At 46.1% G+C, this 22,050-nt stretch overlaps 2 protein-coding genes and 1 non-coding gene across 5 annotated transcripts in view; 2 read left to right on the forward strand and 1 right to left on the reverse strand.

Annotated features, from left to right (window-relative positions):
• Window positions 1-2,840: 2,840 nt before the first annotated feature.
• trnav-cac (transfer RNA valine (anticodon CAC)) lies at window positions 2,841-2,913 on the reverse strand. Its single transcript has one exon. It is a non-coding gene; the product is annotated as a tRNA-Val (tRNA).
• A 3,404-nt stretch (window positions 2,914-6,317) lies between these two features.
• On the forward strand, window positions 6,318-12,555 carry LOC140421699 (uncharacterized). Its single transcript, XM_072506528.1, is given in 4 exon segments — window positions 6,318-6,521; window positions 9,983-10,082; window positions 11,280-11,587; window positions 11,590-12,555. Coding segments are annotated over 2 exon segments (1,044 nt in total). The 5' UTR covers window positions 6,318-6,521; window positions 9,983-10,082; window positions 11,280-11,361; the 3' UTR covers window positions 12,408-12,555.
• Window positions 12,556-21,283: 8,728 nt separating this feature from the next.
• LOC140421712 (uncharacterized) overlaps window positions 21,284-22,050 on the forward strand; it is a 48,946-nt gene continuing 48,179 nt past the window's right edge. For all 3 annotated transcript variants that reach the window (XR_011947023.1, XM_072506573.1, XM_072506574.1), the window contains exons 1-3: window positions 21,284-21,390; window positions 21,513-21,570; window positions 21,925-21,982. The gene's annotated coding sequence lies outside the window, so the exon portion shown is untranslated. The remainder of the gene's footprint in view (window positions 21,391-21,512; window positions 21,571-21,924; window positions 21,983-22,050) is intronic.

Here is a 22,050-nt window from a genome sequence, read left to right on the forward strand (position 1 = left end):
TTTTATATTCTTTCTGTCATTGGTTGTGGTGTTGTGTGTTCTGATTTGTCTGTTGGTGTGTCTATCATGATGTGTGTGTTTGAATATCATGACACCCACCCCAGTCCAACGCCGGCATCTGCACATCTTATTGAATGGCTTAGCAGCCTGAAGGGGCCGAATCGCCAACTTCTGCTTCTATTTCATCTGTTCGTATGTTTGAAAACAGAGAGGAACCATTGACTGAGTCAGAACCTGAAGGTGAATATTGTGGCGGGTATTTGATAAGGAGGAAACATGTGACCATTTCGCCCTCTGGTGGACATCATCACAACTTTACATCGTTTGGACATTTGATGAAAACAGAAAATGAGAGTGTCAGTTCCAGGGGAATAAATGCAGCGGGAGAAACATACTCAGAAGCTGCAGTTTGTCCATAAACATCGCCCGCACCGACATCAGTTGAACCGACAGGAAATAAAAGTTAGTTTAATCGGTGTGGTTTGTTGTTCATTGTGCAGCTCAGGGCGGGAAATACCTGCAGACAGAAAGGAGCTGGGAATTTCCAAACTTAAATTCATTCACTTATTGTTTTATGTCCTGGTAAGTGTTATCCAAGCCTGGCCATTCACCAACCGCATTTCCCCACAAACAGACGCTGGACACGATCCCAGAAGTTCCAGTTCATTCTTTCTGTTTTTCGGGAATGACCTCCCACACTGGGAACAGCATTGGTGTATTTTACATTGCCGCCAAATTCAACCCTGAGTCTGATCCAATCCGCCGGGGCGACCCTGAGAGAATTTCCCCAAGAGTTGTAAAACACTTTGGGATAAACAGTCTGTGTAACCTGGTGGACGAGATGTAAGGACGTGTTTATCTTGTGAACCAGTGGCGCAATGGATAACGCGCCAGACTCCCCATCGGGACATTCCAGGTTTGGCTCGTGGTAAACGTTTAGACATCAGTTTCAGTCCATGGAAAAATGCATTTTCAATAACTTTAACCCAATTCAGTTGATCGTTTAGATTTACTTTTAGTTGTCTTTTGACAAATTCCAGTGTATTCTAAAGGGACAGAAACTGACACAAATCAGATGCCAGAAATGTTGGGGATGCAGGGTTTAGTGAGAGGAGGAACTGAAGGAGATCAATATTGGTAGAATCATACAATCCCTGCAGTGCAGGAGGACACCATTCGGCCCGTCGAGTCTCCACCGACCCTTGGAAAGAGCACCATAACTACGGCCATCCCCATCCCCGTAACCCAGCCATTTCGCATGGCCAATCCACCGAGCCAGCTTTGCCTTTTGAGCCATTTAATTCCTGACTTGTGACTGTTGATGGTGAAGAGGCGGGGGATGGGGGGGGGGGGGGGGGGGGGGGCGTCGGGGGGCAGGAGGTGAATTACTCTCCGCAGCATTCCCAGACGGTCTTTAGTGTTAATCAATTTAATATATTAACAGAGAGATTCCCAGCCTCTGACCTGCATTAATCGCCATTGAATGAACTGTTAATATTTGTGCCGAGTCAAAACAGGAGCATCTCTGTTCCTGCTCAGTGTGCCGGGAATTTTCAGCACTTCTGCTTCTCCTGAATGCATTTTCTGGCATATATGAGAGCAAATGACATGTTTTGTAAGATATTATATTCAGGTAATAATCGGTAGCGGATTCAATGGGGGAGTGGTTGGTGTTGAGTTGTGTTATTGCGGATTCACTGGGGGAGTGGTTGATGTTGAGTTGTGTTATTGCGGATTCACTGGGGGAGTGGTTGGTGTTGAGCTGTGTTATTGCGGATCCACTGGGGGAGTGGTTGGTGTTGAGATGTGTTATTGCGGATTCCTGGGGGAGTGGTTGGTGTTGAGATGTGTTATTGCGGATTCACTGGGGGAGTGGTTGGTGTTGAGTTGTGTTATTGCGGATTCACTGGGGGAGTGGTTGGTGTTGAGTTGTGTTATTGCGGATTCACTGGGGGAGTGGTTGGCGTTGAGTTGTGTTATTGCGGATTCACTGGGGGAGTGGTTGGTGTTGAGTTGTGTTATTGCGGATTCCTGGGGGAGTGGTTGGTGTTGAGCTGTGTTATTGCGGATTCACTGGGGGGAGTGGTTGGTGTTGAGCTGTGTTATTGCGGATTCACTGGGGGAGTGGTTGGTGTTGAGTTGTGTTATTGCGGATTCACTGGGGGAGTGGTTGGTGTTGAGCTGTGTTATTGCGGATTCACTGGGGGAGTGGTTGGTGTTGAGTTGTGTTATTGCGGATTCACTGGGGGAGTGGTTGGTGTTGAGTTGTGTTATTGTCACTAAACTGGCAATGCAGAGAATCAGGCTGAAGCTCTGGGGACCGGGGTTCCACACGGCAGATTTACTCAGTTCAAGGGTTATTCGGGATGAGTAACAATGAAAATGTCAATTATGCAACTTTTCCCAAACACTTAAACGAATGGGGTTCGACAATGTTTTTACGCGGTTTCCAATCCAGGGTTTTTTGAGTGTAAAGTAAACATGACAACCATCACACCACAGAAACAGGCACCGAGTTTGGTCCCTGACCGAGAACAGGAAACCTGCATTCTTGTTGCACTGAAGAACCTTCTTTTGAGGGAGAAAAATTCGGCTGAAAACTTAGGCAAGCGGCAGAGAAATTGATTTAAGATTATTATTAGAATCAGAAAATGTCGCAGCACATTAGAAAACCATTCACACTTAACACGCGTGAATTATCTGACTGATTCCTCCCAGTCCCCATAATGGTGGATTTTGCAGGATATCATTTGAAACGGGTGTAATGTAACGGATTCACTTAATGAGTAAACAGAAAACAGCAAGAATACAACTCATCGCCAAATGAGGAACGTCCATAATGTTTCTGCCCGGTTTCAAACCGGGGACCTTTCGCGTGTGAGGTGAACGTGATAACCACTACACTACAGAAACAGCTGGCTGATAGTCGCTCCAATGGCCCTGTGCAGAAAGCTGACACTGTTCTGTCACTCAGTTACACTTTGGAGCCTTTGTTTTTTAGAATTCGGCTGTTCTCATTAGGAATGCTGCAGAGAGACTAATAAATCAATGTAACCATAAAATGGCAAACCGCAATAAGCGGCACTTCGATCACCTCGACCAGCTTTTCAAATGAACAATCTTTTGATTAGTCTCAATGTTTTTCTGTTTCAACGGCCTTGAGTTTTCTCCATTTCAGCTGATCGTCCAATTCGCTTTTGAAAAAGGAATTTCTGTCGAATCCATGCCCAGTTTGACTTAATGATCAAGTTTCACTGGACCAAAAGATGTGAACACGGAAATTATGCAGTTTACGATATAAACAACATGTAATCATGCAATTGATTTCATACCAAATTTATGAAGGTGTTTTTTCCTGATCAAGCATCTCTTCATTATTTCTGAGTTGATATACAGAATTTAATTTTATTTGATCTACAGCCTGTTCACACAGTCTGTCTATTAGAGAGGGAAATGATTTTTAGAACTTCACAAAGCCCTGTTGAGACACTTTGCTTAAGTAGTCCACTTTATTTGGTTTCAAATGAATTTTCAAATGGAGAAGCATTCTCAGGGTGGAATGATTTCTGTTCATTCAGTAATAACATCATTCTCATGTTGCTTCAAAAAATGTCAATCAATTTACTCAGCATCTGTTCCGTTACTCAAAACTTAATCTTATCTGACATTTATGTCCTCATTTGAAAGTGAGACTCTGAAATATACAACATTGATTTGCAAACATGACTGACAAAGAAAATATTTCGAGTCACTGGGAAATATAAACCCTATTGTGCTCATGTGAAATTGAGCACAGTCAGCATTGAAATGAAATGGGAGAGTTTTACAGGTGGAGATTTGAGAATGATATTTTCATTATATTTGATTCCTTTTTGTTCTGTGTGTGAAACGTTCTGACGCCTTCATCCCGTTCGTGTTGAAGAAAGAGGGACGTCACGGGATCTGTACCGAGCCTCGTTTTTCTCATCTCCCCGAGTGGGTTTTCCTATTTCGCTACCATGAAGACAGATTTTTTAAAATTTGATTCTATTAAAATCTCTGCCATTTACTCCAATTCAGTCACAGAATCGCTTGTGTCTGTCTTTATGTGCATGTTTCAGACGGTGATTAAACCTGCATCTGTCAACCTATTAAATTCTGTTGTGGACTGAATGAACGGCTAATATGTGAACTTTGTCAAAATGCAAAGTTTTATTGGAGCAATTCTATAGTGATAGGTTATACCCATCATGATAGATTGAGCAGGCTAGGGGCGTTTCATTTGGAAAAGTGAATGATTGAGGAATATAAACGTATAGAAGTGTTTTACAGGGTAGACAATTGGAAGATGTTGTCACTTGTATAAGGATGAAAATAAATATAACTTAGTAATACATCTAATGAGCAATTCTCTTTAACTAGACATTAAAATAGAAAATACTGGAAATACCCAGCATATCTGGCAACATCTGGGGATTGAGAAACAGTTGACCTTTCAGATCTGTGCTGATGCAGTGTCGTTCTGATGAAAGATCTTGGACATGAAATGTAAACCATGTCTCCCTCTCCACAGACACTACCAGATCTGCTGAGTATTTCGATTATGGCTTGGGTCACTGTCTGTGCAGAGTCTGCACGTTCTCCCCGTGTCTGCGTGGGTGTCCACCGAGTGCTCCGGTTTCCTCCCACAAGTCCCGAAAGATGTGCTTGTTAGGTGTATCCAAACAGGCACCGTAGTGTGGCGACTAGGGGATTTTCACATTAACTTCATTGCAGTGTTAATGTAAGCCTACTTGTGACACTAATAAAGATTATTATTAGATTATTATTTTTGTTATTAATTCAGATTTCCATCATCTGTAGTTTTTTTGCTTTTCTTTAACTGAACAGTGCTAAGAATGTGGAACTCATTAGCAGAAGGGTTTAAAATCACTGACTGAGCTTCAATCTCAGGTGTAAAATCCCACCACAAAATTCTTTGGATTTGGATTTGTTTATTGTCACGTGTACTGAGGTACAGTGAAAAGTATTTTTCTAAGAGCAGCTCAAACGGATCATTTAGTACATTAAAGAAAATATAATAAAAAGAAAATACATGAAAGGGCAACACAAGGTCCACAATGTAAATACATAGACATCGGGTGAAGCATACAGGAGTAAAGGTTAGTGATAATGTTCGTGTTCAATTAGTTTTAAATTATTAGTACGATTATAAAGTTGTAAAAAGATCTGTTTGGCAGAGCTCACAGTCGCCACGCTCCGGCGCCATCTTGGGTCCAAAATGAATGTGCCTCCAGGCGAATGTGGAAATGAATTCACTCGGTCATCATATTTGTTGACATAACAGCTCAGTCACACTGGAGGAAGAATCATAGAACCTATAGTGCAGCAGGAGGCTATGCGAGTCTGCACCAGCCCTTGGAAAGAGCACCCCAGTTAATCCCATGCCTTCACCCTATCCCGGTGACCCACCTAATCTTTTGTACACCAATTTATCACGGCCAATCCACCTAACCTCTACATCTTTGGACTGTGGGAGGAAACCGGAGCACCCGGAGGAAACCCACAGAGACACAGGGAGAAACTGCAATCTTCCCACAGTTATCCGAGGCCGGAATTGAACCCGGGTCTTGGTGCTGTGAAGCAGCAGTGCTAGCCACTATGCCACCGTGCCGCCCATTTAGTATCATTCAGGTACTTCACATGCACTTTGGTTGCTGTATCAATTAATTTAATAATGTGACATCTTGGCATTTGGCTCCAATCGAAATCAGATCACAAAGCAACAAATTCGATTGATCAATATTGCGTTTTAATGGTTGGATAAAGACCCAGCATTCTCCGCGTGGAAGACTGTCCTATTCAGCCCGCAGGAGCTTCTTGCGCAGGCGCACCGCCAAGCTGTAAGTGGAGAATGCGCATGCGGTCTCTGACTGGGGCATGCGCAGTGCGGCCTCTGAATAGGGCATGCGCAGTGCGGCCTCAGTATGGGGCATGCGCAGTGCGGTACGTGTCTGGACTTGGGCGGCGAGGGGAAAAATGATCCGGTGAACTGAGTCGCGGGGTGTGGGGGCAGAGACAGCGGAGTGGCTGGGAAGGGGGTTTCATAAACACAGCATGAATGCCTCAAACCCCGAATAAAAAGCTCCTGATTCTGTTTTTGCAAAGGACGTTGTTGGGCTGTTCTGCATCACTGGCCCAGAATAACGGCAGCCATATTGCAACAGGGCGCATGCGCAGTGCTCCCTGGCCTGTCAGCAGGAGGAGAGAATGTTGTGACTGACAGTGATGGATTCTGGAAACTCCTTTTACAGGGGGTTAGAAGGAGAGGATTTACGCACAGCAAACTCAAACCAAGACAATTTTTATGTCTCCTCAATTTATATCTTAGACTAACAGTTGAAGGTCTTTGTAACTTTCTTTTTCAGGAAGTTAAAAGTGGAGCATTGATCGATGGGAAACTCAAACCAAGGATCACATTGTGATCTGACAGAGTCAGCGATACATCAGAACCTGAATATCAGCAGCATCTGAGTGTGAAGGTAAAATGTTTGTTCTGTCTGTGAGGGAAGATTTCAGGTCCCAGTGTGACTGGAAAACCCCGAGATTCAGAAACCCTGATTCGACCACACCTTGAAAACTCAACTCTGGGCAACAAACCTTGGGAGAATAGAATGGCCTCAGAGGGAGTGCAGAGCACAGATTCCCTTGAGTGATCATGGGATCATAGAACCCCTACAGTGCAGAGGGAGGGGGGGGGGGGGAATCGAATCCAGCACCAACCCTTCAAAATGAGCACTCTACCCATTTATGCTTCCTCCATCCACCCCACCCTATACGCATAACCCAGAACTTGAACTGCATATCCTTGGACCTTAAGAGGCAATTTAGCATAGCCAATCCACTAACCTGCACAAATTTGGATGGTGAGGAAACCGGAGCACCATGCAGACAAGGGGAGAATGTACAAACTCCAACAAAGGCTGGAATTGAACCCGGGTCCCTGACGCTGTGAGGCAGTAGTGCTAACCACTGTGCCACTGCTGAATCCCAAAGTTAAATTATACGATGAGATTACAGAAAGTAGTCATAGTCATGGTGGCACAGCGGAGGCTATTCGGCCCACTGAGTCTATGCTAGTTCGCAAGAGCAGTCCAGTCAGTCCCATTCCCCTGTTCCATCCCTCGATCCTCGCAGGTCTATTGCCATTAAATATTTATCCAATTGCCTTTTGAAAATATTCATCGTGTCCATTTCTGCCCTCCCCTCAGCCATAACTTTGGGGTCATTACCGTTGACTGTAAAATCGGACCCCTTCACATCTCCCATATCTTTTACAAAACCTGAATGTGTCCCCGAGTTCTTGTGCAACCAGTGAATGGGAACAGATGTTCTTTGTCTATTTTACTGAAACCCATCAGAATCTTCTACATCTGAATTAAATCACCTCAACCCCCTCTGCCGGAACCATTCTGCAAAATCTCTTCTGCACCTTCTCAAGGACCTTCACATTCTTCCTGAAGAGTGGTGACCAAAAATGGACGCAATACTCAAATTGTGGCTTTATCAGAGCTTTATAAAGCAGTAAAACTTCTATTTTGTGCTCATTAACACCATTAATCAGCTCAAGAGTTAATTTAATAAAAGCAAAATACTGCAGGTTCTTGAAATCTGAGATAAAAACAGACAATTCAGCAGCTCTGGCAGCATCTGTGAAGAGAGAATCAGAGTTTTTTAACATATTTCTTTATTCTCCTTTTTCGCAATTTCTCCCAAATTTACACCCATCAACAATAAACAATAATCAGTAAAAAATATGTCAATCCCCATATTAATAACAACGATCCCATCCTCTCGCCAAACCCCAAACATTCGCCCACATGTTCACATAAACAACTGACAAAAAGGAATCAGGAATCCCCCATTAACACCCATCCCCCCCCCCCCCCCCACCCAACCAACTAATGTTCAATGTTTTTAAAAAAAATAAAATTCTCCTTTTTCACATTTTCTCCCACATTTACACCCATCAACAATACACATTAATCAGCAACTAATGTTCAATGTTATCCAGTTCTTGGAAGTGCATAATGAATAATGTCCATGAATTGTCGAACCTCTATGTCCTTCCCCTCAGTTCAAACTTAACCTTCTCAAGTGTCAAGAATTACAACAGATCCCCACGCCACGCCAGGTTGGAGAGGCTGCTCTCCAACCCATCAGGATCCGTCTTCGGGCGATCAACGAGGCGAAGGCTAAAACATGTGCCTCCGCACCCGTTTCCAACCCAGGCCGGTCCAACACCCCAAATATGGCCTCCTACCCCAGGTCGCCATATTTGGGGTAGGAGGCCATATTTGGGGTGTTGGACCGGTCAGGGTTGGAAACTGATTATTGTTGATGGGTGTAAATTTGGGAGAAAATGCTAAATTTATTTTATTTCATTTTCATTTTAGCTGTATCAGCTCCAACCTCGTGCACAAGGTGGAGGCATTCACTCTCCGGAGCACCTCACACCAGAACCCCTCCTCCATATCCTCTCCCAACTCTTCCTCCCACTTTCCTATGATCCCTTCCAGTGGTGCCTTCTCCTCTTCCAAAATAGCTCCGTAGACCGCTGACACTACCCCCTTCTTCAGTCCCCCTTTCGTCAGCACATCCTCCAGCAATGTGGAGGAGAGAGAATCAGAGTTAATTTTCGGATCTAAATGATCTTTCTACAGAACTGCTTCGCTAACTACTCTCTGAATATATCCTGTCACTTCAGAGAGAAAAGCACTTAGAAACCCCAGTCCCCTGTGTCCCTGCGCAATCTTTAGCACTCTGCCATTAATTATATCTTTCCCCTCCCTAACCCCTTTGCCACCTGATTATGAGGGTTGTAATCCTTGGAATTTAGAAGATTAAAAAGGAATTGATCAAAGTTTTCAGGATGTTAATTGGAATTGACAAGGTAGATATAGAGGAACCATTTCCACTGGTTGGGGAATCTCGCATGAGCAGACACATTCTAAACATAGAATCTGGTTCTGGCACCTTTTCAGGGAGAGAGTTCCAGATGTTGAAACCTCGGTTGCTGCTGAAACTGCTGAACTCACTGCTGAGTTCTGAAGGTTGTAAAGTGTCGAATGGAAAGATGAGCTGCTGTTCCCCGAGCTCCCTTTGAGCTTCATTGGAACAGTTCAGGAGGCCAAGGGCAGAGAGGTCAGAGTGGGAGGGGGGCAGACAATTAAAATATGAAGCAATCATCCAGCGTGCAATTAATGCAGCCAAATCCTTGATAAAAGTCGCACAGTATATCATCCTTTTTCTTGTGAAGTGATGAATCATTTCCACTTCCACCACCTTCCAGGGCTGTGAGATCCAGGTTATCACTCTGTGTAAAAAAAGGTCTTCTTCATATTCCCCGCTGCATCTCAGGCACCATCAGCTAATGTGAACAGCTTTTCTTTATCGACCTGATCTATGCCTGTATTAATTTTGTACACCTCCATCAATCTCCTCTCAATTTCATTTGCTCTGTGTAGAACAAGCCCAGTTTCTCCAACCTAACCTTGCCGCTAACTTCCCTCCTGGAACCATCCTGAATCTCCTCAGCACTCTGTAAGGATCCTCATATCCTTCCTGAGGACTGGTGACCAGAACTGGATGTAATGTTGTGATCTAACCAGGACTTTATAATTTCTTGTTTTAGTGCTCAACACCTCTATTTATGCAGCTCAGACCCCTGATTTATTAACTACCTCCCGTTATAAGAAATAGTTCCCATGAATGCTTTAGTCATGACCCGTAATTATAAAGCGTCAATGATGACACAAGCTTTAAAATAGTTCCTGTAATATTTGACCTGAATACCAGACACCTTCCCCCAAGTTCTGGAAAGGGAGGGTTAATAAAGCCAGGTACTCACAGTCTGCACAAACTTCGAATGTGACTCCAGACCCATTTGTAAAACTGAACAAATAAATCCCTGAATTTATTCCGACTCTTTTCTGTATTCCAGCTCCAGTGATTACTGACTGGGAAGGGACCAGAATGTCAGGAGGCTTCCCACTGCTGTCTTCTCGTGTGGAAGTGATCTATCAGATTAATGTGTTTATGCTGTGAGTATTCAGTACAATGCCTGAACCTCTGATTCTGCTTCCTGTCCACTATCCCCCTCATCCATGGATCTTCCCTTTTACCAACTGGAGAAAACGTTTGCCTGTTCACTGATTGATCTCGATGGCAGTGAGATTACCCAGAATTCCCAATCGGTCAGAAAGTCCCCTATTGGCGACTAATGGAACCCAGGGCGAGGACGCAGGGCTGTGCTGTATTCTGAGCATGCTCAGTGCAGCTGGTGGAGACGGACTGAAGGAGATCAGGCAGCTCAGGGAGGCGATTGTGACCACAGGAGAGGAACTGGAGCCGGGGGAGGGTCAGAATTAAATGAGCCCAGACGACTGTCGGACTGGCAATTACCACGATGTAGGTGAGAGAGCACAGAGGTGATGGTGAACAAGACCTGGTGTGAGTGAGAGCAGGAGCAGCTGAGCTTTGGATGACCTCCAGTTCCTGTGAAGTTGAATCTGGGAGATCAACAAGACCCACATTAGAATAGTCCAGTTTAGAGGAAACAAAAGGAATGGATGAGTTTCAGCAGCACATGAACTAAGACAGGGACACAACTGGACAATGTTACTGAGTGGAAATAGGCAGTGACAGTGATGTGTGGACAGGAACACAGCTTGGGGTGAAATATGCCAGAGATTGTGAACAGTCTGATTCAGCGTCAGACAGTTCCCAGGGAGGGACATTGAGTCGGCGGTGAGGGAGTGGAGTTTATAACTGGGCATGAAGACAATGGCTTTGTCCATCCAGTACTGTATGTCAGATAAGTCAGGATGGTGTGCGAGTTGGAGGGGAACTTGGAAATCATGGTGTTCACATATTCCTGCTACCCTGCTCCTACGAGGTGGTGGAGAATGGTTTGGGAGATTCTGTCAAAGTTCTGCTCATGTTGAAGATATATTAAATACTTGTTTCAATCATTCAGCCTCTACTACTCCCTTTCTCCTTCCTTCTCGCAGAGTGTCAGAGTCTGGTGTAGATTCATACCAATTGGTAGGTTCCCTTCCCTGAAGGACATTAATGAACCAGTTGTGTATTCACAACAATCCAGCAGTTTTCATGGTCACATTTTCCTGGTGCCGGCCCCACAAATGACCCGATTCATTCAGCTCAATTTCACAACCTGCCTTTGTGTTTTTGTGGGTTCTGTCTCACTCCCTATTTTTCATTTTAAATCCGGTTCACAGGTCATTGGAAGAGGAGGATTTGCAGTCGGGAAACTTCATCACATCAGGATCAGCACCAGTTGCTCCATTTACCGTAACGTGAATGTCATCATACTTTGAACATGGAAGGAAACAGCACCATTCACAGTGGGGAGAAACCGTACACGTGTTCTGTGTGTGTGGACGAGGCTTCAGACAAACATCAGGCCTGTTGAGACACAAGCGGAGTCACACTGGGGAGAAACCGTGGAAATGTGGGGACTGTGGAAGGGGATTCATTTCCCCATCAGAGCTGGAAACACATCGACACAGTCACACTGGGGAGAAACCGTCTCCTGCTCCAAGTGTGGGAAGAGTTTTACTATTTCTGCCAACCTGCTGAGACACCAGCGTGTTCACACAGAGGACAGACTATTTCAATGCTCAGACTGCAGGAAATGTTATAAAAGTTTCCAGGAACTGATGCTGCATCAACGTGTTCACACTGACGAGAGACCGTTCAGATGCTCTCATTGCGGGACTGGGTTCAGGCGATCGTCCCAACTCACTGTACACCAGAGGATTCACAGCGGGGAGAGGCAGTTTATCTGTTCCAACTGTGGAAGGGGATTCACTCAGTCATCTGACCTGCTGACGCACAAGAGAATTCACACTGGGGAGAAACCCTTCACCTGCTCCGAGTGTGGGAAGGAATTCACTCAGTTGACACACCAGCGAGTTCACACTGGGGAGAAGCCCTTCACCTGCTCCGTGTGTGGGAAGGGATTCACTACCTCATCCACCCTGCTGAGACACCACCGAGTTCACACAGACAAGAGACCTTTTAAATGTTCAGACTGTGGGAAGGGCTTTAAAAGTTCCTGGGAACTGATGTACCATCAACGTGTTCACACTGACGAGAAGCCATTCAGATGCTCTCGCTGTGGGACTGGGTTCAGACGATCATCACAACTCACTGACCACCGCCGAATTCACACTGGCACAAGACCTTTCACCTGCTCCGAGTGTGGGAAGGGATTCACTCTGTCATCCAACCTGCTGACCCACCAGCGAGTTCACACTGGGGAGAAGCCGTTCACCTGCTCCCAGTGTGGGAACGCTTTCACAACCTCATCCAGCCTGCTGAGACATCAGCGAGTTCATAAATAACTACAGTGATTGGAATTTTCTGTTAATCACACCCAGGACTGAGCCGTGTTCATTGGGGTCTGGTTCTGCTGATGGTAATAAACTGCAGCCCAGTTACAGGGACTCATATTCTGGCTAAAAGTCAAATAAATTAGATTTGTGCAAAATACGCAGTGTGTTGGAACTTTTTAATATCTCTGACACAAGTTAGATCCTTTTGAAGTCCTCTCGCTCTCCCCTGTCTCTTCCATCCTCACCTCCAACAAGAAGTGTGAGGAGCTTGTGGAGCTTCTTTGTGACTGAGATTGAGTAAATCCGATCAGCTGCCTCTGCTGCTTCCCTCCCTTCCACGAGCCCACCGGACCAAACTGTCTCTAAATGTCATCCTTTCCCGAGCCCTGAACCCACATCTTTCTCTAGTTTCTCTCCCATTTCCCCTCATGCCCTCTCAGAGCTCATCTTGTCCATGAGACCCAGCTCCTGCTCCATCGACCCTATTCCCACAAAACCGATCACCCAACTTCCCCATGTTCACTGACTTTGTTGAATCTTTTCTCTATCAGGTACTGTCCCTCCCCTTCTGCTGTCATTCTACCCTTGTCAAAAAGCAAACCCTTGACTCCACCATCCTTACAAATTACTGCCCCATCGCCAGCACCCCTCTCCTCTCCCAAATCCCGGTCTATTTTTCCCAGAACGCCACGTTTGAATCCCTCCAATCAGGTTTCTGCTCTGTCACTGTGCTGAAACAACTCTTATCAAAGTTACAAATGACATCCTCTGTGACTGTGACAAAGACAAACCTCCCCTCTGTCCTCAGCCTGTCTGCAGCCTTTGACAAGGTCGACCACACCATTCTGCTCCGTCACCTCTCCACTGTCATCCAGCTGGGTGGGGCTGCTCTCTCCTGGTTCCATTCTTCTCCATCAGAGTTGGAGAGTCACTTGTAATGTCTTCCCTTCCCACTTGCACAGTTACCTCTGCTGTTACCAAGGGATCCAGTCTTGTCTCCTCTTCTTTCTCGTCCACATGTTCCCACAATAACACCATCTGGACACAGTGTCAGTTGTCACAGTTACACTGACAGCTCCCAGCTCCACCTCCACCACCTCTCTCCACAATTGTTAAATTCTCAGCCTGTTTGTCTGATATCCAGTGGTGGATGGGCAGACATTTCCTCCAATTAAATATTGGGAAAACCAAAGTCATTGTTTTCATTCCCGAGCTCCCAGCTCCATTCCTCTCCCTGGTAACCTCTGACACTAAACCAGACCTGTTTGCACACCTCATGTTTGAATCCGAGATGCACTGCTGGCCCTTGTGTCTGTGTGTCCCAGGCTTTCTCAGTCAAAATTATTTCAAACCTTTCCCCACAGAGAGATCAATCATTTCCCCTTTCATAATCAGATACATGGAATAAGTCATTCTGAAAGATCTCAAGATTGTTACTTTGAATTTTTTGTCTGCAAATCCTCTCCCTCTAACTCCCAGTAAAAGGGGTTTAGAGGTTTTCGGTGTAAATGCAGGATAGAAATTCAGGACCATTCTAGTTTCTATGGTGCATTCTCCCAAATCTATGAATCTCAGTCCCACACACACCTCTCCCTCTCTGCTCATTGTTCCAGATTCAGTCTCCAGTCTCCTCCTGATTCTTTTCCCCTCTCCAGATTCTCTATCCTCCTGTCCTTAAACTGGTGACTCAGACTGTGGCTCAATCCCACTCCTTCATTCTAACAAATAACCCAGCTCACAACAACTAATCATCTTTAACAACTTTATTAGTAATTTCCAATATTGGGAAAGAATCACCTTTTCCCAATTGTGGAGAACAGAAATCCAGCGGGCAGCTCAGAACTTCCTCCTCCCAGGACTGTTTTAACAAGCTGCATGTATCTGAGTTACATTTATACAGACTCACTCAGTCAGTGATCAGATCTCACTGAACTATGACACAAGCTGTGTGTATCTGAGTTACATTTATACAGACTCACTCACTCAGTGATCAGATCTCACTGAACTATGACACCAACTGTGTGTACCTGAGTTATATTAATACAGATTCACTCACTCAAGTGATCAGATCTCACTGAACTATGACACAAGCTGTGTGTATCTGAGTTACATTTATACAGACTCACTCACTCAGTAAGTGATAAGATCTCACTGAGCTACAACAGCTCTATTTATAATTAGTTAACATGAGGACATATTGGGTCAGATGACCAAAGAGTTGGTCAAAGACTTCAGTTATAAAGAGAGTTTTAAAGGTGGAAAATTAAGTGGAAAAGTGGGGAGGTTTAGGGATGAAATTCCAGTGATTAGGGTCCAGGCAGCTAACAGCCCCCAGTTGGAATGTGAGTAAAATCAGGGATGAAGGACATCCGGAATGATGCTCCATGTACGTGGGCCCCATAGCCCAGGCTCAAGACCCAAATCTAAACTTTGGGACAGAGTTTGACCATCCCTGGTCTCAGAGAAATACAATTCCCCGATAAACATCTTGTAAGATCTTGGTTTATTGAAAACATAAAAAGTTCGGACCAGTTGAGTCCTCCTGTGCACTCGATGGGGATTGACTTTAACAGATTTAAAATTCTCTGGATCTCAGGGTCACTTCAAGAATATGTTTCAGTCGAGATTTAAATATTGAAAAACTGAGTAGAAATGGGGACAGACAGCAGCTCAATCATTTCAAAGTGAGAAATGAATGGACTCTGTTTCAGGGGGGACTCCTTCAGAATGAACACTTCCCACCAGCAGCACCAACCCCCCTCCCCCTCCCTGTTCACTGAACATTCCTTCACCCACTCATCCTCCCATTGCACATCCACCCAATGGCCCCCAGCCTGGATTCACATTCAGCATGAACTCAGTGAAAGGCTGAGCTGGCCCCAGGATGTAAGAACGGACAAGAGCTGGAAGTGGTTCCAGTCAATACAGTTTGTGCATCATTATTAAATAAAGAAATGTCATATCTTGTCAAACCCCCATTTCAGACACTTGGTGAATTACAATTTGGAGCCCAGACCCTTCCTGTTGCTTCTACTTGGCGGATCATAGAATTTACAGTGCAGAAGGAGGCCATTTGGCCCATCGAGTCTGCACCAGCTCTTGGAAAGAGCACCCTACCCAAGCCCACACCTCCACCCTGTCCCCATAACCCAGTAACCCCACCCAACACTAAGGGCAATTTAGCATGGCCAGTCCACCTAACCTGTACATCTTTGGACTGTGGGAGGAAACCGGAGTACTTGGAGGAAACCCACGCACACACGGGAAGAACGTGCAGACTCTGCACAGACAGTGATCCAAGCCAGGAATTGAACCTAGGACACTGGAGCTGTGAAGCAATTGTGCTAACCACCATGCTACCGTGCTGCCCTGTGTGGTTTCAGCAGAGGTAGAGACAGGCTGCTCACATCCCTGCTCGCACTGCCCAGAGGCTTGTCACAGAATCATAGAATTTACAGTGCAGAAGGAGGCCATTCAGCCCATCGAGTCTGCACCGGCCCTTGGAAAGAGCACCCTACTCAATCCCCACACCTGCACCCTATCCCCATAACCCAACCTAACCTTTTTGGACACTAAGGGCAATTTAGAATGGCCAATCCACCTGACCTGCACATCATTGGAGGGTCTCCACCCTCTGGCTTTCAGAGCTCCGGAGGGTCCTGGGACAGACTGACCCATCTGTACCTGTGCCAGGCAGATTCAGCTGGAGACGGGGCGGCGTGTTGGATACTGCCTGTGGGTTTGGGGACAATGGGTCTAAGGTGGGAGCCCTTTGCTGGAGATCAGTGACGTGTTGACAGTATCTGTCATCCTGTTCAAGGCAGCAGACATCTCCTGCACGGCCGAGGTCATGACCTACACCGACCCATTTCAGAGCCGTGCTTGAAGCTCCATGGAGGCAGCCACTCTCTCCATGACAGACGGTCTCTGGAACCTCCTCCAGCCCTACAACCCTCCACGCTCCCTCACTCCTCCAATTAGGGGAGAAGGTGGCATCGTGGTAATGTCACTGGATTAGTGATCCAGAGGCCCAGGCTAATGCTCTGGAGACACGGATTCAAATCCCAAATCCAATGAATAAACCTGGAACTCTAAAGTTAGTCTCAGCGGCCGTGACAACTATCATCGATTGTTGGAAAAACCCATCTGGTTCACTCATGCCCTTTAGGGAGGGAAATCTGCCATCCTTACCTGGTCTGGCCTCCATGTGACTCCAGACACACAGCAATGTGATTGACTCTAGTGCTGAGTTGGCCACTCAGTTGAAGGGCAATTAGGGATGGGTAACAAATCCCGGCCTTTGCAGTGGTGTCCACATCCCATAAAACAATCAAAGAAAAAATCCTCACCCCCTTCAGCTCCTCGACTTGCTTCACTCCACCATTGGCAGAGGCGCCTTCACCTACCGAGGTCCTAAGGGCTGGAAACCCCTCACTAAACCTGTCTCCTTACCTTTTCCACCCAGCTTCTGACCCTCTGTGAAGGGTCTCCGACATTTTAAGCTGTTGATGGGTAAATGCCAGTTGTTGTTGTCGCTGCCTCATATTGGAAAACTCAGGAATGTCACAAAAACACTCGGAAACTTCAGATGGAAGATTCGCAGCTGGAAACTTCACCTTCAGACAGCTTTACACCAATCTCTGATTGGACAGCACATTTTGTAAAAACATTCACCATCGAATAATGTTCATAAATGTTTAGTGAGGGGTTTCCAGCCCTCAGGACCTCGGTAGGTGAAAGTGCCTCTGCCAATGGTGGAGTGAAGCAAGTCGAGGAGCTGAAGGGGGGGTGAGGTTTTTTCTTTGATTGTTTTATGGGATGTGGACGTCACTGGAAAGGCCGGGATTTGTTACCCATCCCTAATTGCCCTTCAACTGAGTGGCCTGCTCGGCACTAGAGTCAACCACATTGCTGTGGGTCTGGAGTCACATGTAGGCCAGACCAGGTAAGGCGGCAGATTTCCCTCCCTAAAGGGCATGAGTGAACCAGATGGGTTTTTCCAACAATCGATGATAATTGTCACGGCCGCTGAGACCAACTTTAGAATTTAGATTTTCTGCTTATTTCTAATATGATAAGGGGGCAGCACGGTAGCATTGTGGATAGCACAATTGCTTCACAGCTCCAGGGTCCCAGGTTCGATTCCGGCTTGGGTCACTGTCTGTGCGGAGTCTGCACATCCTCCCCGTGTCTGCGTGGGTTTCCTCCGGCTGCTCCGGTTTCCTCCACAGTCCAAAGATGTGCAGGTTAGGTGGATTGGCCATGATAAATTGCCCTTAGTGTCCAAAATTGCCCTTAGTGTTGGGTGGGGTTACTGGGTTATGGGGATAGGGTGGAGGTGTTGACCTTGGGTAGGTTGCTCTTTCCAAGAGCCGGTGTAGACTCGATGGGCCAAATGGCCTCCTTCTGCACTGTAAATTCTATGATAAAATGTCAGAAATTCATTGACTGTGAATAGAATGAGCTCTCTCTGGCTCTCAGTAACAAAGCTTCCACAGCAGCTTGCTGGGTGACACACACAGCACAGGCCTGTTCTCTCTGTCACAAACCCTGAAACCAGATTTCTAAACTGGAGAAGGTTGGATCTGACGACCCGAATATAAACCAACTGTTTGAGTAAAGGTTAAAACGGTCCGACAGGAAAATCACTTTGGACAGGAAAGATTTTCAAAGTGATCGGTGCTGGATTCAGACTAACACCAAACACTCTGACTGGATCCAGAGGAAGGAGAACACAAGAGACTCCAGCCCCGGAGATCAGCTTCATCTGTCCGAGTGTCTGATCCGGGATCAGTAAACCATTCTGAGGAGATTGTCACCTCCAGCTCCGGAGATCGGCTCCATCTGTCCGAGTGTCTGATCTGGGATCAGTAAACCATTCCGAGGAGATTGTCACCTCCAGACCCGGAGGTCAGCTCCATCTGTCCGAGTGTCTGATCCGGGATCAGTAAACTATTCCGAGGAGACTGTCACCTCCAGCCCCGGAGATCGGCTCCCTCTGTCCGAGTGTCTGATCCGGGATCAGTAAAGCATTCCGAGGAGACTGTCACCTCCAGCCCCGGAGATCAGCTCCATCTGTCCGAGTGTCTGATCCGGGATCAGTAAACCATTCCGAGGAGACTGTCACCTCCAGCCCCGGAGATCAGCTCCATCTGTCCGAGTGTCTGATCCGGGATCAGTAAACCATTCCGAGGAGACTGTCACCTCCAGCCCCGGAGATCAGCTCCATCTGTCCGAGTGTCTGATCCGGGATCAGTAAACCATTCCGAGGAGACCGTCACCTCCAGCCCCGGAGATCAGCATCTCCCTGATCCGTGACCAGTAAACCATTCTCACATGTTGTGGGTCACATGTATTTCCTGCCGATTTAGCTGGTGTACCAAATCTAAACTGTCGCTTTTTCATAAATTGCCTTAAAATTACCAATGGCTTGGATCCCCTTTTTGGGTAAACTCTTGACTCCTGGACTAAAATCTTGCAGGTTCCAGCATTCATCACAACATTAAATGAAAATCGCTTATTGACACAAGTAGGCTTCAATGAAGTTACTGTGAAAAGCCCCTAGTCGCCACATTCTGGCGCCTCTTCGGGGAGGCTGGTACGGGAATTAATCTTGTTGACTCTAAACACAGTTGTAAAGGAGCCTTTTGTCTGTATCTCGGAGCTCTGAACCATGGAAGAGAGTGACTGGGGCATGTTTCTTACACACCTCAGGGTTAACCCACACATTCAGTTCTGGATCTGATTGACAGCAGCGAAAACAGCGGAATCCAATCCCTGGAGACACTCATGAAGTCGCTGGTGTCTCAGCATAAGTTGTAAGTCAGTGAATCCATTCCCGCACTCGGGGCAGGTGAACGATCTCTCTCCAGTGTGAATTTGTGGTGTATCATCAGCTCATTGCTGCTTCGAAAGCTCTGCTCACATGCAAAACATTTAAAAGGTTTTATATCAGAGTGAATTTGTTGGTGTTTCAGCAGGTTGTATGACTGAGTGAATCCCTTCCCACACACAGAGCAGGTGAATGGTCTCTCCCCAGTGTGAATTCGCTGATGCATCACTAGGCCATTGCTGCTTCGAAAGCTCTGCTCACAGTCAAAACATTTAAAAGGTTTTATATCAGAGTGAATTTGTTGGTGTTTCAGTAGGTGATAAGACTGAATGAATCCCTTCCCACACACAGAGCAGGTAAACGGTCTCTCCCCAGTGTGAATTCGCTGATGTACAGTAAGTTCAGATGATCGCCTGAAGCCAGTCCCGCAGTGAGAGCATCTGAATGGTCTCTCGTCAGTGTGAACACGTTGATGACAGGTCACTTCCCCGGAAGTTTTAAAGCACTTCCTACAGTCTGGACATTTAAAAGGTCTTTTGTCGGTGTGAACTCGCTGATGTTTCTGCAGGTTAGATGTAGCAGTGAATCCCTTTCCACACAAGGAGCAGGTGAATGGCTTCTCCTCACTGTGAATGAGTTGGTGTCTCAACAGATACTTTTTACTTTTAAATTTCTTCTCACAGTCAGAACATTTGAAAGGTGTCTGATCAGTGTGAACATACTGGTGTGTCAGCAGGCTGGATGTCTGAGTGAATCCCTTCCCACAGGTGGAGCGGGTGAATGGCCTCTCCCCAGTGTGACTGCGTCGATGCATTTCCAGTTCAGAAAGGTAACTGAATCTCTTCCAACAGTCCCCACATTTCCACGGTTTCTCCATGGTGCCGGTGTCCTTGTGTCTCTCCAGGTTGAATGACAAGTTGAACTCTCGTCCACACAAGAACACATGGACGGTTTCTCCCCACTGTGAATGGTGTGATGGTTTTTCTGTCTATGTATTTGGTTAAAACTCTTTCCAGTCAATTCACTGGAACACTCACTGTCTGTGTGGGTCTCGGTGCTTTTCCAATCACACTGATGTTTGAAATCTTTTCCAACAAACTGAACAGACAAACATTACTCCTTCCACATTCAAAGACTGTGATATTCAGGTTCTAAAGAATTGAGTGACTCTGTCAGATCTTGATGTTTGGTTTGAGTTTTCTGTCAGCCAATCTTCCGCTTCTAATATCCTGTAAAAGGAGTTTACAAAAGCCATCACTGTCAGTCCAGGATAGAAATTCTGAACAGACGATTCTAATTCCTCTGGAACATTTTTCCCTCTCTTGTTCCCCCAAAGCTGTAAATCCCCGTCCCACACACTCTCCCTCCTCCCTGGGCTGAAATCCAAACCCATCTCACCATCTGCACCATTTCTTTCCTCCACTCCCAGATTTCTCCCTCCCTCTCCTCTGCCTGGGTTCAGTTCTCCAGCTCCTGTCTGCAGATTGACAATAAAACCAATGGGTCTTATTGGGGGATTGGGGCCTCCACTCACCCGCCTGAGTCCAGCTTCAACCTGCACTGCGCATGCTCCAGCTAACAATGGCTGGGGAGTGATTGACGGCGGGTCACGACCAATAAGAAGAAGGTAATCCGGGTCTGGATTTACCCAGCAGCCGGCCGCCATCGTGGGAAAGGAAGTGGGGTCTTTTGTTCTTGGAACGGATCGCTGGGGCGGCCATTTTACGATGGGAAGAAGGAGTGGGCGGGACTTCCTCCCCTGTGACAGTCCCGGGGCAACCTGCGACCACCACCACCTTGAGAATGGAAGTCGGGTTTTTTGTTCCTGGCGTGGAGCGCTGGGGCGGCCATCTTGGTTAGGGAAGAGGGAGTGGGCGGGGCTTCCTCCCCGATGACAGACCCCGGGGCAACCGCCTCCATCTTGGGAATGGAAGTCGAGTCTTTTGTTCTTGGAGCAGAGCGCTAAGGCGGCCATCTTAGTACGGGAAGAGGGAGTGGGCGGGTTTCCGCTCCGGTGACAACACCCGGGTCACCCGGCGGCCGCCGCCATCTTGTGGCGGGGATTCTCTATCCGGGTCTTTAGTGAAGGACACTGAGCTGGAGCTGAGGTTGGAAAGTGTTCAGAGGAAGGTCTGAAATCAGATTTACAGCCAGATATCTGTAAGAACCACAAAGTTCACATTCAGTATGTTTGTCAAATGAAATCACAATGATGCAAACTCTGAGTTGTGAAGAAGAATCAGATTGCATTGGAAATGTTAACTCTCTTTCTCTCTTCACAGAAGCTGCCAAACCTGCTGAGGATTTCCACAACTTTCTGTTTTCACTTCACATTTCCAGGTTCTGCAGAGTTTTACTCAAATTATTATGTTTTTGAAATTTTGTTACATAACCAGTTAAGAGTAAAGCAATTGTCACCATTTAAATGTCCAAATCAGTGATATTTATTTGTTTAACTGAGACTGGGCTGTTCAGGAGCAAAGTCAGAAATCACTTCACAGAAAATATAGTGAAATCTGCAATTCTGTTCAGATTCTGTCAATAGAAACTATAAAAACTGAGATTCATAGAAGTTTGTGAGATGAGAGTATTAATGGTTATAGAATTAAGGGAGATGGATGAATTTAACAGATCAGACATCTGCAAACTGAGCTTAATGTCTGAGGTTGAACTGATTCAGGTTTTGTTTTGAAGGTGGTGTCGGTTTCCTGTCCTGTCGATTATCTCCACACCCGCTGGTAATTTGCCGGAGGTGAGATCATAATTTTTATTTGTGTCATGAGTAGGCTTACATTAACACTGCAGTGATTAACTATGATT

Source organism: Scyliorhinus torazame, chromosome 5 (genome assembly GCF_047496885.1).
Source record: "Scyliorhinus torazame isolate Kashiwa2021f chromosome 5, sScyTor2.1, whole genome shotgun sequence".
Taxonomy (NCBI): Eukaryota; Metazoa; Chordata; class Chondrichthyes; order Carcharhiniformes; family Scyliorhinidae; genus Scyliorhinus; species Scyliorhinus torazame.